This window comes from Microtus oregoni, unplaced genomic scaffold, assembly GCF_018167655.1.
Source record: "Microtus oregoni isolate MIOR12 unplaced genomic scaffold, Mior012 000022F_ref0000154, whole genome shotgun sequence".
NCBI lineage: Eukaryota > Metazoa > Chordata > Mammalia > Rodentia > Cricetidae > Microtus > Microtus oregoni.
Window position 1 is genome coordinate 16,892,313 of NW_024543081.1, and position 16,646 is coordinate 16,908,958.

General features: G+C 47.1%; 1 protein-coding gene across 3 annotated transcripts in view; it reads right to left on the reverse strand.

Annotated features, from left to right (window-relative positions):
* The window catches only part of Mroh1 (maestro heat like repeat family member 1), a 78,507-nt gene that overhangs the window by 20,459 nt on the left and 41,402 nt on the right, over positions 1–16,646 (reverse strand). Inside the window, exons 13-24 of one of the 3 annotated variants that reach the window (XM_041672669.1) lie at positions 10,308–10,381; positions 8,108–8,227; positions 5,454–5,561; positions 5,003–5,147; positions 4,743–4,783; positions 4,297–4,438; positions 3,918–3,970; positions 3,367–3,474; positions 2,792–2,911; positions 2,382–2,504; positions 387–533; positions 285–311 (exon numbers count right to left, since the gene is read on the reverse strand). In XM_041672669.1, the coding sequence (XP_041528603.1) occupies positions 285–311; positions 387–533; positions 2,382–2,504; positions 2,792–2,911; positions 3,367–3,474; positions 3,918–3,970; positions 4,297–4,438; positions 4,743–4,783; positions 5,003–5,147; positions 5,454–5,561; positions 8,108–8,227; positions 10,308–10,381 (1,208 nt within the window). The remainder of the gene's footprint in view (positions 1–284; positions 312–386; positions 534–2,381; positions 2,505–2,791; positions 2,912–3,366; positions 3,475–3,917; positions 3,971–4,296; positions 4,439–4,742; positions 4,784–5,002; positions 5,148–5,453; positions 5,562–8,107; positions 8,228–10,307; positions 10,382–16,646) is intronic. The other 2 variants (XM_041672670.1, XM_041672671.1) reach the window with 2 other exon arrangements.

A 16,646-nucleotide genomic window follows, 5' to 3' on the forward strand; every position in this document is an offset into this window, starting at 1 on the left:
TGGGGGACACAGCTATAGGTGGCCTACCAGCTGATTCCAAGGATGTGGCCCAGGACCTACTGCCTAGAGGCAGAAGAAGCCTTGCTCTGCCCTTAGCAGGAGCTTAGATGTTACAACTCCATGAAGTGCTGCTTCAAGGGAAGTGGACAGGACACTCCTCCAGGACCACCATGGCCAGGAAGCCCAGGAAGTCCAGCAAGTTCTGAATTTGGCTCTGCCCCAAAGCCCAGCCCAGAGGAGAGAGAGAAAAAGCACAGTTCACATACAATTGCTATACACTATACCTTGGTCTCTACCTTTATTCCCAGAACCTAAACAACAAAAAGTAAAATAAATTAAGACTCTGGAGTTGTGTGACTGGCCCACACAGACACTGCAATGCCCACCTTGGTATTGAAGCACTGAAACATGCTACGGAGGATATCAGACTCTACTTTGGCCAGCACCAGCTCACGAGGGGCCTGTGCAGCCACGTGCCCATAGCACAGGATCAGAGAACTCTTCATTCTTTCTACTTCATGCTCACTTCGGTCCTGGGAGGCAGAAAAATCAGCAGGATAGCAGGTACTCAGCGAACTACTCTTCACACAGAGCCTTGCCTAGCAGGGTGCTTCCTATACTCTAAGGCTCCTGGAATAGCCAGAGCTAGCCAGGAACACCAGAGGCAGCACCCAGGGATGGCAGAAGGTCAGACCAAGTGCCCACACAGGCCCACTGGGAACCAACTGGTTGCAGAGAAGGGCTGAGGCAGTGGGACCAAGGAGGAAAGGAGAAGTGTAAAAATCTGGAGGTACCAACCAGAAGACGGCAGGGCTGTGGCTACAGACCAGCCTCCTGCCCTAACGACTTGTGGATACCTCCATTAGAAAAGGCGGGCAGCAGCTACATGTGGTAGAACACCTGTGATCCCAGCACTCTGCACGCAGAGGCAGATATCTTTGAATCTGAGGCCAATCTGCTCTACACATCAAGTTCTCTAGGCCAGCCAAGGTTACATAGTAAGGCCATCTCAAGATAGAGGGGCTGGAGAGATGGCTCAATGATTAAGAGCACTTGTTCTTTTTTGTTGTTGTTGGTTTGTTTGTTTGTTTTGTTTTGGGGGGGTTGTTTGTTTTTCAAGACAGGGTTTCTCTGTAGCTTTGGAACCTGTCCTGGAACTAGCTCTTGTAGCCCAGGCTGGCCTCGAACTCACAGAGATTCACCTGCCTCTACCTCCCCGAGTGCTGGGATTAAAGGCGTGCGCCACCACTGCCTGGCTAAGAGCACTTGCTCTTGCAGAGGACGCAGGTTTAATTCCTAACACCCATGTGGTAGCTCACACCATCTATAACTCTACTTCCAAGGGATCCAGTGCCCTCTTCTTGCCTCATTGGGCACCAGGCAAGTACATGGTTCACAGATATACATGCAGGCAAAAACACTGATACACATAAAAATAAAAACTAAAAAAAAAAAAAATCTAAAAATACTTTTTAAAAAGATAAAGAGGAAGAAGAAGGAAGAGAAGAGAAAGAAAAGGTGTGCAGGTTCTTGCACATCTGGGCCAACCCTCCGGTTCCATGAGTACAGCAGTCACTAGAGACAGCATCATGCTAAGAGTTGGGCATTATAGAATATGCTTAAAAATCTCAGCACCCACAACAAAGCACAGCGTAGACAGCCTGGTCGTATAGCTCTCAGTTCCCCACCTGTGTGGTTCAGATAAGACATGTCCCCAGAGCTCAAGTATCCAGAGTGCTGTGATGTTTAGAGGGGCAGTATTGGGAAATGTCTGTAAAGTTCACAAGGCCCCAGAGGTAGAAGCCCTTTGGGAGGAACTGGTGCATCACTGGCTCTGACAGAGCCATCATGGATTTAGAGGTAATTGTTGTTACAAAGACAAGTAAACTCTGTTTCTTGGCTGGTGTAAGAGGAGCAGCCCTCTTCATCCCCTTCCACCATGTGAAGTCTGCCACAGGCCTTGGATCAACTGGCAATGACAACACACTGAAACCTCTGAAGCTGGGAGGCACAATAAATCCTCCCTCCTTCTAGCTAATGCAAGTATTTTGCATTAGCAACAGAAAGCTAACATGGAACCTTGCCACTCAGAACCCCTCTCGTTACCCCACCACCTGGAGGCATACCACTGTCACCAGCTAGATTTGCTTCTGGGAGGCCCTCTGCTGAGCAGGGAGCTCAGGCCCAGAGAAGGGATACAGGCTGCAAAGTGGCTGCACAGCAAGGGGCTTTGCTGTCACTCTGAGCCTGAGGGTGCTCAGCCCAAGCCTTGAGTTTGAGAAAAATAGAGAGCTGCAGTCAGAGGAGCAGGAACCCATCCTACCACAGACACTGAAAAGCAGGGCAGCCACAGGCCTCCATTCTGGGTAGTCTCTCCTTACCTTAAAAATGTTAAAGATGCCGATGGACTTCCTAAACACGTCTGACCTCACAAAGTCCTCCAACTGTGCTAGAGTGTCCTCAAGGTGGGTAATGGCACAAATCCCAAAACAACAGGCAAGGCCCTGGAGAGGTGCACAGGTGTGCTCACACTTGAGCAAAGTGGCCCACCTGCCCACATGCTGTGTGGGGACAAACTTACACACACAATACATATACATATGGACACAGAGTACCATGCACACATAAACCTAAAGGCACATTGTATACACGTGAACACATGTAGAAGCAGGTAGTGTGGCACACGTGCATCCATGTACCTGTATAGCACACATGAACATGCACTGGCTAGCAGCCTGAGAGGAGGGAGATGCCTAAGGCCTGGTAGCCCTGGGCATTAGGGGCTTCTTACCTCCTGCTCTGCCTCTTCCTGGTATCTGGCTGTCTCCAGCAGCTCTCGAAGGTGTTTTCTCACTACCTCCTTACTTGAAGCAGCGCCCAGTGTGGTTCCTATGCACTTATACAGAAAATTCTGGAACAAAGGCAGAGAATACACATGCACCTGACTCCTGATGCACTATGGTGGCACTGCTAATGGAGCACTGTGTTTCTCTCTCTCTCTCTGTTTGTTTGAGACAGGGTTTCTCTGTGTAGCCCTGGTTATCATGAGACAAAGGCACCGACAGGAAGAACAGGAAAATCAAACACTGAAAGCACAGGAGTTGGGACTGTGGACTGTGCAGAGACCCCTGACCCCAGCTGGCTTGTCCTGGGCACCTTCTCCTGAGCTGTCCCATTGTAAGAGGGTACTTGGGGCACCTTCTCCTGAGCTGTCCCATTGTAAGAGGGTACTTGGGGCACCTTCTCCTGAGCTGTCCCATTATAAGAGGGTACTTGGGGCACCTTCTCCTGAGCTGTCCCATTGTAAGAGGGTACTTGGGGCACCTTCTCCTGAGCTGTCCCATTGTAAGAGGGTACTTGGGGCACCTTCTCCTGAGCTGTCCCATTGTAAGAGGGTAGTTGCTTGCACATCTCCTGACTCAGCTGGCAGATCCACGTGTTGTCAGATACCACGGCCAGGGTGTCTCGTAGGAACTGTGGATGAGAGTACCAGTGAGTGGCTGGCTGTGGGAGGGCCTAAGGCCTGGGCATGTCACATGATAACCTCATGGTGACCCCTGCTGGTAAGTGATCTTTGAAGGTGGGCAGCTATAAAACATGCTGAAGCACAAATTACTCTGGACTAGGTTGGGAACAGTAGAAGGAGAACAAGGATAGACCACTTTCTGTGGCCAGGATGGCCCAAAGTGCCTCAAGTTTGGTGCTGGCAGTCACAGAAATATGAGGCCCACCACCAGCGTCACCCCAGGCTCCACCTCTGCTAAACCCATTCCCTAGTCATACCACCAGGTGAAGTGAGGTAATAAGTCCCTTGGAAGACAAAATATACCAGTCCCACATTTCCATCCCTCCAAGCCCAGGCCCAGAGTATCCCAGAGGAGCACAGACAGGCCCTTGATCTTCTATCCATCTCTCACCATGAGAAGCTTTTCTTCCCACTCCTTCAGTGACAAGGTTTCCTCAGTATGCTCTGAAATGACCAGTAACCCTGTTGGCTGAGGTCCTGCCAGGCAAGTTCATCCCAACATGCACGAATGGATGCTCAGTGCCCACCTCTTTGTGTTTTGAACTCCCAGGAGGCATGCAGCAGCCAATCAATCACATTACAGGTTGCACCCACTTCCCACATGTCACCAGGTAACACCTCTTGAGATATCCAGCCCCTTTCTTAGATTACAGCTAAGATTATTTCTTCCAATTTACAAAACCCAGGTCTGTATCAGCCAGCCTTATGATAGACAGGGTACAAATGGGGTCAGGGACGGCTAGTGGGCTCCTTAGTCTCACTGGCCTCACCATCTAGGTACTCCAGCAGCACAGGCATGGTTGTCTCCCACCGCTGGCCCAGCAAAGGGTGTATATTCCGATGCATCACCTTCAGGAGGCGCAATGAGGCTGCCCCACGTCCATCTCCCAGATAGGGATTGGAAGACACAACCTGAAGGAGGGGGAGAAAGGGGGTTGCCTAAACATGGAGTCACCTGCACTTCCTGGGGGAGATGTGGCAGGACAACTTCCCAGGAGTGAAGGAAAGCCAGAAAACACAAGGTGGGAGGCACCTCCATGAGGGGACGGCAAGGGTCAGAGCCTGCTGCAAGAACTGACAGGGACTCTGAAACATGGAGTCCACTCCTCTACTGGAGAGTAACCATGGTCAAGCCAACACCTATGCGAGTATCCCGTTAAGGACAAGGACAGTGTCAGCCAGTGTGCTTGGACACAATAACAGATGCTCTACTTACCAGCAGTCTCGTGGTCATAGCGAAGGGAGATGGGAGGTTTGCTGGACAAGAAACACAGAGATTGTTACAGGGTAGGGATAGGTCTGAGATGAAGGATGGGGATCATATGCAGAAGCAGGGAGCTGGGGTAGGATGTCATGTGAAAGCAGCGGCTGGGGAAGAGATCAGCGGCAGGGGAAGGGCAAGGGCAGAGGGCCAAGAAAGGATAAGGTTTAAGGGCATTGGTGTGGGTCAGGTGCAAGGTAGTTGGGCCTCCACACCATTCGAGTTGTACTGGACGAGGAAAGCATCTGCCCCTGCCTCCTGCCTCTTCAGGGCTAAATGCACAAGGCTCCTGCAGAGTGGGGTGAGGGCCGCGGTGAAGCGCACTGGGGTGAGGAACTCGAGCAGGTAGGGCCAGAGAACCTGAGGGACAGAGGGCCATGGTCTGTGAACTGCAAGCACTGGGCACGGCCTCTAGGGCAGCAGAGCTGATAGGATTTGGTTTCCACATCTATACAGGAGCAGGGCAGCTTTACAGGACCTCAAGCTAAGGCAGACAATGTGTACTGCCATTGCTGAGAAGTCCTCCAAGCCCAGCCCAGCCACTGCCCTCTCCAGGCCTCCCTCCACTCCACTGTTCATTTGTTACCCAGGTCAGGGATGGGGAGGGCAGGGAATCTCAGGAAGGGAAAGCTCAGGCGGCCTTGAGTCAAAGACAGACACACTCACACTGTTCATCCTGTCCACTGTGGTGCTGACCAGATAGAGGGTGCGGATACTGACTGCCCGCACACTATCTGCTGCCAGGTCCTCCCCATCAGGGCCGGGCTTCTCAGGCTAGGGGAAGAGGCAAAGTGAGAGCACCCCCTGGTTAGCATGAGAAAGGAGAAGACTGGCAGGGAGGGAAACAGGCAGATCCACCAAACCTGCCCCGCAAAGAGCACATCTGCCACCTTCCATAAGGGTTACTAAAATCACTCGGGAAAAGCTGGTGAGATGGCTCAGTGAACAGAAGTGTGTTCTGTAAGACTGACAATCCGAGTGATTCCCAGGTCCAATGGCACAAAGTTGTCCTCTAAGCTCCATGTGGCGGTCGTGACATGTGTGTGTCTGCACTCATATACATACATACATTATATATACACACACACACACACACACACACACCTCTCCCCGTGGGCTCCTAAACCTTGGTAAGGCTTCCTCCAAAGGTGGGCTTATCATCCATGACCTCTACTATTTCAAGACAAATGCAGGATGCACCTGTGAGACTGTCGAGCAGGTAAACATACTATCAAAACCTGATAGCCCGAGTCTTTCCTCAAGATAGCCATAGTGGAGACAACCAACTTCTATATGCTTTCCTCTGGCCTTCATACATGTGCTATAACACGTAAGAGCACACACACATAAATTAGTAAATGTGATCTTATGAATAAGGGAAAGTAGATCTGGGAGAAGTTAAGAGAGAGAGCAGGGGGTGGATATGCTCAAAATACATTATATGAAATGCCCAAAGAATAAAAAATTAGCTAGGCAGTGGTGGTGCACTCCTTTAATCCCAGCACTCAGGAGGCAGAGGTAGGTGGATCTCTGTGAGTTTGAGGCCAGCCTGGTCTACAGAACAAGTTCCAGGACTGACTGGCTCCATAGTTATAGAGAAATCCTGTCTCAAAAAACCAAAAAAAAAAAAAAAAAAAGGGACTTGAGATGGATCAGTGGTTTAGAGCACTTGTTGCTCTTACAGAGAACCTGGGCTAAATTCCCAGCACGCACGTGGTGGCTCACAAAAGCCCTTTTCTGATCTCTGTGGGGACCAAGCATAATATATATACAAACATGCAGGCAAATATTCATATACATAAAATGAAAAATAAATCTAAATTTTTAAGAATGTATTTTATATATATGAATGTTTTCATCTGCATACCAGAAGAGGACACTGGATCCTATGGAACTACAGTTATAGATGACGATGAATCACAATGAGGGTGTTGGGGATTGAACTCAGAACCTCTGGAAGGGCAGCCAGTTCTTAACTGATGGACGGTCTCTCCAGCCCTAATTTTTTTTTATATTTACTTATTTATTATGTATACAATATTCTGTCTATATGCCTGAAGGCCAGAAGAGGGCACCAGACCTCTTTACAGATGGTTGTGAGCCACCATGTGGTTGCTGGGAATTGAACTCAGGACCCTTGGAAGAGCAGGCAATGCTCTTAACCACTGAGCCATCTCTCCAGCCCCAGCCCTAATTTTTTTAAAATTATATATATATATATTTTTTTTTTTTTGGTTTTTCGAGACAGGGTTTCTCTGTGGTTTTGGAGCCTGTCCTGGAACTAGCTCTTGTAGACCAGGCTGGTCTCGAACTCACAGAGATCCGCCTGCCTCTGTCTCCCGAGTGCTGGGATTAAAGGCGTGCGCCACCACCGCCCGGCTTAAAATTATATTTTAAAAGAATAAACACAGTAGTCCTGTTTGAGGTATTGCGTATACCACAGTGACAGAGTGCAGAAGGTGGTCACACGTGGTGGTTTGAGTAAGAAATGTCTCCTGTCCCCAGCTGATGACACTGTTTGAGGAAGTTGTGGAACCTTCAGGAGGTGGAGCCCTGCTGGAGGAAGTGAGTCACTGGGGGTGGGCTGAGTGGTCTTGCCCCACTTCCTGTTCACTCTTGTTTCATGTTTGCTGTTGAGGATGTGACCTCTCAGCTTCCTGTTCCTGCCACCATGCCCGCCACTGCTGTTGTAGTTCTACCCGATGGACTCATCCTTCTGGAACCAGAAGCCCAAACAAACCCTTCCTTATCCAAGTTGCCTTGGTCATGGTGTTTTATCATAGCAATAGAAAAGAACTAATACATGTTTCTATTCTGAACTGACCTTAGGACAATCTAGCTTTGCTAAATCCAAGAAATCAAATCCAGAGCTGGCAACCTAAGAACTTTAGTGTATAACTGCTCTACCTGCACACATCTTCTCACTAGAGAGCCCAGGACCCTGTGCACAGCAGGCCAGCACAATGCCGCTGAGCTGCGCCTCCACCCACTGCTTGCAGTCTACTCTATCCGGTCTTACCTTGCTCTCCTTCAAAAGAAACTGGTGTGTTTAGTAACTTATAAAATAGAAAAAAATTAAAGAGAATAAAGTTTCTGTCTTCTGCCTCTGCTTCTGAGTTGGAAATCTGTTGAGTGGACTCAAGAAATGAAGAGACCCTAACTCAGAAACCAAAGGGAACCTCAGCCCACACATAGCCACCTGCTACCAGGCCAGCTGCTCTTGGTAACCAGTGCTAACAGTGCTCAAGAGATACACCGGCCGAAGAGCCTGGCATCCAACAGATCCAGAAACAGGTGGGTCTGTTGGTAGTAGTCCTTACCTCCTCCGGGGGCAGAGCACACTGCTGCACAATGTAGTTAACCATCACCTCACCTCCAGGCTGCTCCAGGTAGCCATGGTGGGCCATGGCACTTATCACCTGCACCACAGCCCGTTTCACCTGCCCAGAACCAACAGAAGGTCAGGAAGGGGCACAGGGCACACACCTGGCCCTGTGCTATGCCTGCACCTACATCTATATGTGCACCACATCTGTGCCCACATCTGTATCGGTGCCCATGCCCATATATACCCACACCACAACTGTCCCTACAACTGCATCTGCATCTAGACTCAGAGACACACTGGTATGGATATCTACACGCACACCCAGACCCACACCTGCTGTGGTACCTAACACCTGGCTTTACAGAAGTTTGCTCAGCCCTCGGCTAGCAGCCTTTTAGCCACCATGTAACATATGCAGTTCTCAAAAGAAGGCCTCTTTTCCTGCTACCCCACATACATTCTCGCCCTCCTCCCAGCTCCTCAGAAGTTACCTCATCTCACCAACTGCCTTCCTTCACGCACTTTTACCAACCTTCATCCTCAAGGCTATGAAAAGAGCTCTGCTGAACAGCTGCTCCAAACCACCCTGTCCTCCAGGCTTACCTCCCCACCCTACATTCACAGCGTCCTGGTGCCTAACAGACCTGTCCTATCTGCACTGTTCATCTGGCCTTAAGCTATAGGGCTGGTGTCCTTCAGGGCTGGCTCCTCTTGCGTGTGACACCCGTATTTCCTGGCTGTTTGGTCCATCCCCCAGGCCATATTTCTCAGACCTTTAACTACCACCCAATCATTCCTAGTTCTGAGCATGCATAGCAAGTCCCAGTAGCTAAAATCAGTGATATTTACTCAGGGCCAGTGTCTCCTCTAGTCCACCATACCCTAACCAGACACTGGCCTCTGCCCCTAGTCTTAGCCCCTTGCATGGGGCCCACTCTCAGGAGCCTTCAGACCCATGAGAATGTTTTCGCTTCCTAGAATGTAAGATCAAATGCAGCTGCCCCAAGGAAGTCTCCTGAGATTACCACCCTGTATCTCCATGTCACACTCATCTGCTGTGGCTGTCTATGGGAACAACGTGGTCTGGGTTGGTATTCAAGTGCCCAGTCTGAGCACGTATGTGCCCACTCGACACTGTGAACATCACATTGTTTGGACCCTGTCACAGGTATATCAGGGAAGACTGTGCCAGGATATAAAGGTCTGAAGGCTGTCAATTTGGACTTTGTGTCAGAAGCTTCTGAAGAAATACCAGTAAGATACACAGGAGGTCCCTGGAAGTTGCACAATGCTGCAGTAGCTCTCAGGGAAGGCTAGCATCCTGTTGCCTCTGAGCAAGCAGGCCCTACTCAAGGGAATAGTGCTCAGAGGGCTGGAAAAGATCTACCTTGCCCAAAGAAGAGTCTGACCTGTTTCCTAGACTCCTGGGAACCCTTGAGATATCCTACTTGGTGAGAATGTCTCCTGATCTGGGGCCAGGGTCACCTCCCACAGTAAAAGGCCTCAGGTAGGAGCCTGCAAGCCACATGGTAAAAGTCCCATTTACAGAAGGACCGGAAGCTAAGTGAGGTCATACAGACAGCCCAGCACATCCACATAACAGGGCTAAAGGCTCAGGACTCTAAGACTAAGGAATGACCTTAATTGGCAATACTCCTATGTGTGGTCACACATTATTGCCCTATCCATAAACGGCAATGGGAAGCTGCAGGTTTGGGCATGCCTGCACTCTGTCCCAAGGGCTGTTTTCCAGCTGATTTTTGTTTTTAAGATACGTTATGCAGCCCAGGATAGGCATGAACTCCTCTCCTATCTCAGACTCCCAAATGCTAAGATTACAGTCATGAGCTCCCATACCCAGCTCCCCAGCTGATTTAAACAATACCTGCAGTAAGTGAGGGGTATACCAGGTGCCTGAGTTCTGAGTCCTTCTGGGGAATAGTGAACCTCAGGGTGGTGCTGGAGCCCTCTGGGTCGATGACAGGTCCCAATCCTGAGGTGGCTTGGATTCACTAATGGTTCACTAACAGGAAAGGTAGCCTGTTCACACTATATGTGTTCCTCTGTCTGCTTGCTTGCACCCACAGACTAGGATAGGCACTTCCAGTGTTCTCGCCACTCTTCTGTTGGTTGTGATGAGCCAAACTAACTGGTCTATGCCAACAATGGCCACACTAATCTGCCCACTTTACCTTATTGTTGGTATCCAGAAGAGGGAGCCTCATGGAAGAGAGTATAAAGGGCTTCTTAACCTCCATTTGAGCAGCTGCAATAAACAAACAAGATGGCTTAGTCCCTGTCAGCCTAGACCAGTCATCCTATCCACATCTACCTTGAAGTCTCGGTCTCAGGGGACCTGGCCTCACTTGGTCCTCTTGTAGAAGGAGGACATGGCATAAGACCATTGCTCTGAAGGAGAAAAAAATTCCCAAGTAACATTTTACCAATAAAAAGTTATAAGGGATTTTTATGTCGTTGAAATGCAGTGTACTGCAAACTTTGCAAGGTTAGGGGAAGCAGAGCAGAGTCCACAGCAATGGAATTAAGGAAATGCCGCAGTTAAGCAGGAGCCACAGACAAAACCATCTGAGACATCTATCCTGTCTTTTATGCACCGCTAAATGGTGCCCCCACTCTGAGAGTGCTCAGTTCTCTGTACATGAATTTAGGAAAAGCTCTTTGTATTGCATGTGCACTTGCCCTCCCTACCCAATACGCTTGCCTTGCCCAATGTAGTCGACTTTCTAAGATAGTCTAAGATAGATAACCTTTAAAAAGAATTGCTTTCTAGCTCATTCAAAAGAAGTCATGGTGAAAGCACAGTACCAGTAAGAGATATGGGGGAGCTGTAGGCAAGGCCCCAACCAGCAGCTGGGGACAGCTGTGACACAGAATACCAAGTCCCTGGGAACAGATTCAAAGGGCTCTGCCTTCTGCTCAGATTGTGTTTTCTGTAAATTACACCCTCTTTTCTTTTCTTTTTTTTTTTTTTTAAAGATTTATTTATTAATTATGTATACAGTGTTCTGCCTGTGTGCATACCTGCACCCCAGAAGAGGGCACCAGATCTCATTACAGATGGTTGTGAGCCACCATGTGGTTGCTGGGAATTGAACTCAGGACCTCTGGAAGAACAGTCAGTGTTCTTAACCACTGAGCCATTTCTCCAGCCCCCTACACCCTCTTTTCTATAAAATATTAAATCACAGTGGCTTACAGATTCATTTCTCAATCTCCAGCTTCAGCAAATAATGATGATGAATTTAAGGGGGGGAGGGTGCTAAAGGGATGGTTCAGTGATCAGGAGCATGTGTTGTTCTTCCAGAGGATCTGAGTTCAGTTCCCAGCGCCCATGTCAGGTGGCTTACAGTCATCTCCAGGAAAATCTGACACTTCTGCTCTCTGTGAGTACATACAATCATATGTACAAATCCATAAACAGACATACACATATATAATTACAAATAACAAAAAGAGGGCTGGAGAAATGGCTCAGCGGTTAAGAGCACTGGATGTTCTTCCTGATGGCTCACAACCATCTGTAATGAGATCTGGTGCCCTCTTCTGGCCTGCAGATGTACATGCAGGCAGAACACTGTATACATAATAAATAAATAAATCAAAAAGAATTCAGGCAGTGGCAGTGCACACCTTTAATCCCAGCACTCGGGAGGCAGAGGTAGGCAGATCTCTGTAAATTCGGGGCCAGACTGGTCTATAAGAGATAGGTATACAGAGTAAAGCAAGGTGGGAAATCAGAACAGAGATAGAGAGAGCAGATGGAATTAGAGACACCATGTAGCTGCCAAATGAGACAGATGCCAGAAAACCTTACCAGTGGCCGGGCGGTGGTGGCGCACGCCTTTAATCCCATCACTTGGGAGGCAGAGGCAGGTGGATCTCTGTGAGTTCGAGACCAGCCTGGTCTACAAGAGCTAGTTCCAGGACAGGCTCCAAAACCACAGAGAAACCCTGTCTCGAAAAACCAAAAAAAAAAAAAAAAAAAAAAAAAAAAAAAGAAAACCTTACCAGTGGGCCACAGCCTCGTGGTGATCCACAGATTAATAAAAATTTGGTAATTCAAGATGTAAAAGCTAGCAAGAAATATGCATAAGCTATTGGCCAAACTATCTTGTAATTAAAAAAGAGAGAGAGTTATGGGACAAGGTCCAAAGCTACAGAGAAACCCTGTCTCAAAAAACCAAATAAATAAACAAACAAGCAATCTTTTCTTTAAAAGTTAACTAAGGAAGAAAAAAAAAAAGGACGCTGGACATAATGCAGGTAACACACTGTTTGTAAGCATGTTTTCATTATATAGATGTCCAATGAGAAAAGATGTCATCCTCATCCTAATTTCACAAGCCAGGAGCTTGGACCTAGAGGGCACATGGCCCTCAGAACACGAGCTCCCAGAGCAGCAAAAGGTAGAGCCCAACACAGAGGGCGGAGGCCTCAAAGAAAGATGGCCTTATCTCCAGTGCCCCGGCACCCCCACTCTAAAATACTTCTTGAGCCATTCCTTTCCTGCCCCGGAGCCACCACAACCAAGTCCTGGTAGTTAAAACATAAGATGCAGAAAAATGAGATGTGTACTATAAAAGATCAGACAATAGAAATTCCAAATCTGACCTGTGTCAAATGCGCAGAGTATAGAAGATGCTGAATAGGGGGCTGGAGAGATGGCTCAGTGGTTAAGAGCATTGCCTGCTCTTCCAAAGGTCCTGAGTTCAATTCCCAGCAACCACATGGTGGCTCACAACCATCTGTAAAGAGGTCTGGCGCCCTCTTCTGGCCTTCAGGCATACACACAGAATATTGTATACATAATAAATAAATATTTAAAAAAAAAAAAGAAGATGCTGAATAATATTCATGACCCTTAAAACTGAGGTAGGAAGCAAAGATGATAACACCATGAAACTTCTGTGAACAGAGTCTGGAGACAGTCACCAGGAAATGGACGGCTTCAGTGCTACAGGAAGGAGCACTTCACAGAGAGTACTGGTGACAGCCACACCACAGTGGGTTGTGCTCAACATTACTGAATTATGTATATAATACATATAATACTGTATATGACATCATTTTAGAACAAATAAAAATAACACCAGGGCTAGAGATGCGGCCGAGCTGGCAGGGTATTTACCTGGCAGACATAGGGCTCAAGGTTGAATCCCCAACACTGAATAAGAACAAGTGCAGGGTAAACACCCAAAATCCCAGAAGGATGAGGAGCTCAAGGCCATTCTCAGGTGTAAAACAAACACAAGGCCAACCTGGGATACCTGACATATTAAAGAAAAAAATCAAATGAAACAAAAATATCAATGGTCAGCTGAGCACAGCAGCACCTTTAATCCCAGTACTTGGGGGGCAGAGGCAGGGGATCTTTGAGTTTGAGGCCAGCCTGGTCTACATAGTGAGTTCCAGGACAATCAGGGATATGTACAAAGACTTTGTATCATAAACAAAATAAATAAATAAAAAGCAAACAAACAAACAAAACTAAGTATAGCTAGACCCTAGAATTTTATAGATAAAGACAAAAAGGTGTAGATGATAAGGCTATATTACTCAAGACCAGGACAGATGCTGCTCACTGGGGTAGAGGTTCATCTGTGCTATGTAAATTTTTAAAAGAAATTTAAAAATGAATCTGTTTCCAGGACAGGCTCCAAAACCACAGAGAAACCCTGTCTCGAAAAAACCAAAAAAAAAAAAAAAAATGAATCTGTGTCCTACCTGGAACTCATATTGAAGCCCAAAGAATGTCTCATTCAAGTTCATCTTTAGATAACTAGGGTCTCTCAAGGAGCAATAGATAGCCTTACCTTCCTGAAGTTGCTATGGCTTTAAATTCACAGAAGAACTGAGGCAAACCTGAGTTCAGAGCGCTACCTAGTGTTAAAGTCATAGAGGTGACTACAGGCTCAGACAACATTATAATAAAACAAGACTCCAGGAAAAGTATATGTCATGTGCTCCATCCTTGCCAGTACCAGGACTTGGCTGATTTGGATAATCTTGGGAAAGATAGCTTGTTTTGATACAGTCTGACACGTAAAACAGCTAAATAGCGGCTTGCTGCAAAATGAGTTACTCTGGCTAGGATGCAAAGGATTGGCTTCGCTATGATGGGTATTTTAGAAAAACAGAATGCATACCTACAATCTGAAATTTCTGGTTCTACATACACATCCGACTAAGTGTGCACAGAAAAAATGGAGACAACAGCAGTCTTCACTGAAAAAAAAAAAAACTGAAAGAATCGACATATCCATAGCCAAGCAAATGAGTAACTTAGAGATTAACTCCACAGTTCATCACACTCTCACTCTCTCCACACACACACACACACACACACACACTTCATTAACTGAAAATAGAAAAATAAATCAGATATAAAATACTCCATACGGGGGGCTGGAGAGATGGCTCAGTGGTTAAGAGCATTGCCTGCTTTTCCAAAGGTCCTGAGTTCAATTCCCAGCAACCACATGGTGGCTCACAACCATCTGTAATGAGGTCTGGCGCCCTCCTCTGGCCTTCAGGCATAGACACAGACAGAATATTGTATACATAATAAATAAATAAATAAATAAATAAATAAATAAATAAATATATTTTTTAAAAAAACAAAATACTCCATACGGTGCAATTTCCCTTTCTTAACACAGAAGCATCATCTTGAGCTGGATGCTACCTCTCAAAGACCTGTTAGTGGCTCCTGGGCACTACCACAGCCTTTCCTCATTCTTCACCCAGGTGGGAAATAATGTGCTCATGTTATCACTTACTGAAAAGAACAGTTACCATCTGGGCTTTTTCCAAATGTATTTTAAGATATAAATTGAAAAGCATCTTGACTCTGTATTTATGAAATCAAGCAGTCTCTACGGTAGTTTACAGAAAGAAAGGAAAACCACAACGAACTATGTCCAGATAGAAAACATCCTGTTCCCTGTATGCAGACATTTCCATATGAAGTGCCAGAGTAGAACACAGAGGAAAAATTTTTAACACAGGTAAACACAGAGTGGCTTCTGAAACGCACAGATGCAATATAAGAATTAACTCAGGTTGGGCAGTGGTGGCGCACGCCTTCAATCCCAGCACCAGGGAGGCAGAGGCACGTGGATCTGTGATTTCAAGGCCAGCCTGGTCTACAGAGCAAGTTCCAGGACAGTCAAAGCTGTTACACAGAGAAACACTGTCTTGAAAAACCAAACAAAGACAAACAAACAAAGAGAATTAACGGTAGGGGGACGGTGGGAGATGAGAACAAGAGGGACGGAGTGGAGAGTGATGGAAGAGAGATCTTGATAGAGCCACTATGGGGTTAGAGAAAGTAAGTCCCAAGATTCCACAAGGATGACCCCGGCTAAGACTTCTAGCAATAGTGGAGAGGGTGCCCGAACTGGCCTTCCCCTATAATCATATTGGGGAATACCCCAACTATCATCATAGAGCCTTCATCCAGTAACTGATGGAACCAGATGCAGAGATCCACAACCAAGCACCAGACTCAGCTCCAGGAATCCAATCAAAGGGAACAAGGGAGGTGAAGATCATGATGGAGAAATCTACAGAGACAGCTGAACCAAGGTCCTGGAAACTCATGAACTCTAGACTGACAGCTGTGGAGTCTCCATGGGACCAAACTAGGCCCTCCATATGTGGGAGACAGTGGTGACGCTTGAACTATCTGGGGGGCTCTGACAGTAGGACCAGGATCTATCCTTGGTGCATGAGCTAGTTTGTTGGAGCCCATTCCCTATGCTAGGATGCTATGCTCAGCCTTAGTGCAGTGGGGAGGGGCTTGCTCCTTCCCCAACTTAATGTGCCAGACTTCATTGATTCCCTAGGGAGCCCTTACCCATTGGGAGGAGTAGATGGGAGGTGGGTTGGTGGGGAGGCAAAAGAGGATGGAGGAGGGGTGAGAGGGAAAATTGCAGTTGGAATGTAAAATGAAATTTAAAAAATAAATAAATAAAATTAAAAAAAATTCACTCAGAAAAGATGAGCAAGGTTTACCTAGTCACAGACCAATGCTAAACTCCCCCTCCCTAAAGAAAGAATTGACTTTTTTCAATAAAAATAATTTTACTGTAATGAAATCAATAAAGCATCGCATAGCTAAATGAAGGAATCTAGTCAAATGCTGGCCATGGTGGCGCACTCCTTTAATCTCAGACATCCAGAGTTATGTAGAAAGATTCTGTCTCAAATAAAACAAATAAATAAGTAACAACAGCTTTGGCTGTCTTGTCCTGGAACTCACTCTGTAGATCACAGATGATTGCGAACTACCATGTGGTTGCTGGGAATTGAACTCAGGACCTCTGAAAGAGCAATGCTCTTAACCTCTGAGTCATCTCTCCAGCCCATCCCACTTGTGAACTCTTAACTGCACACACACACACACCCCTAAAAAAAAGCACCAAGGGTCCACATCTGGTGCCTTAAGCCTGGAATGCAGGCATTAAGAATGCAGGCTTTGCTGGGCAGTGGTGGCACAGGTCTTTAAT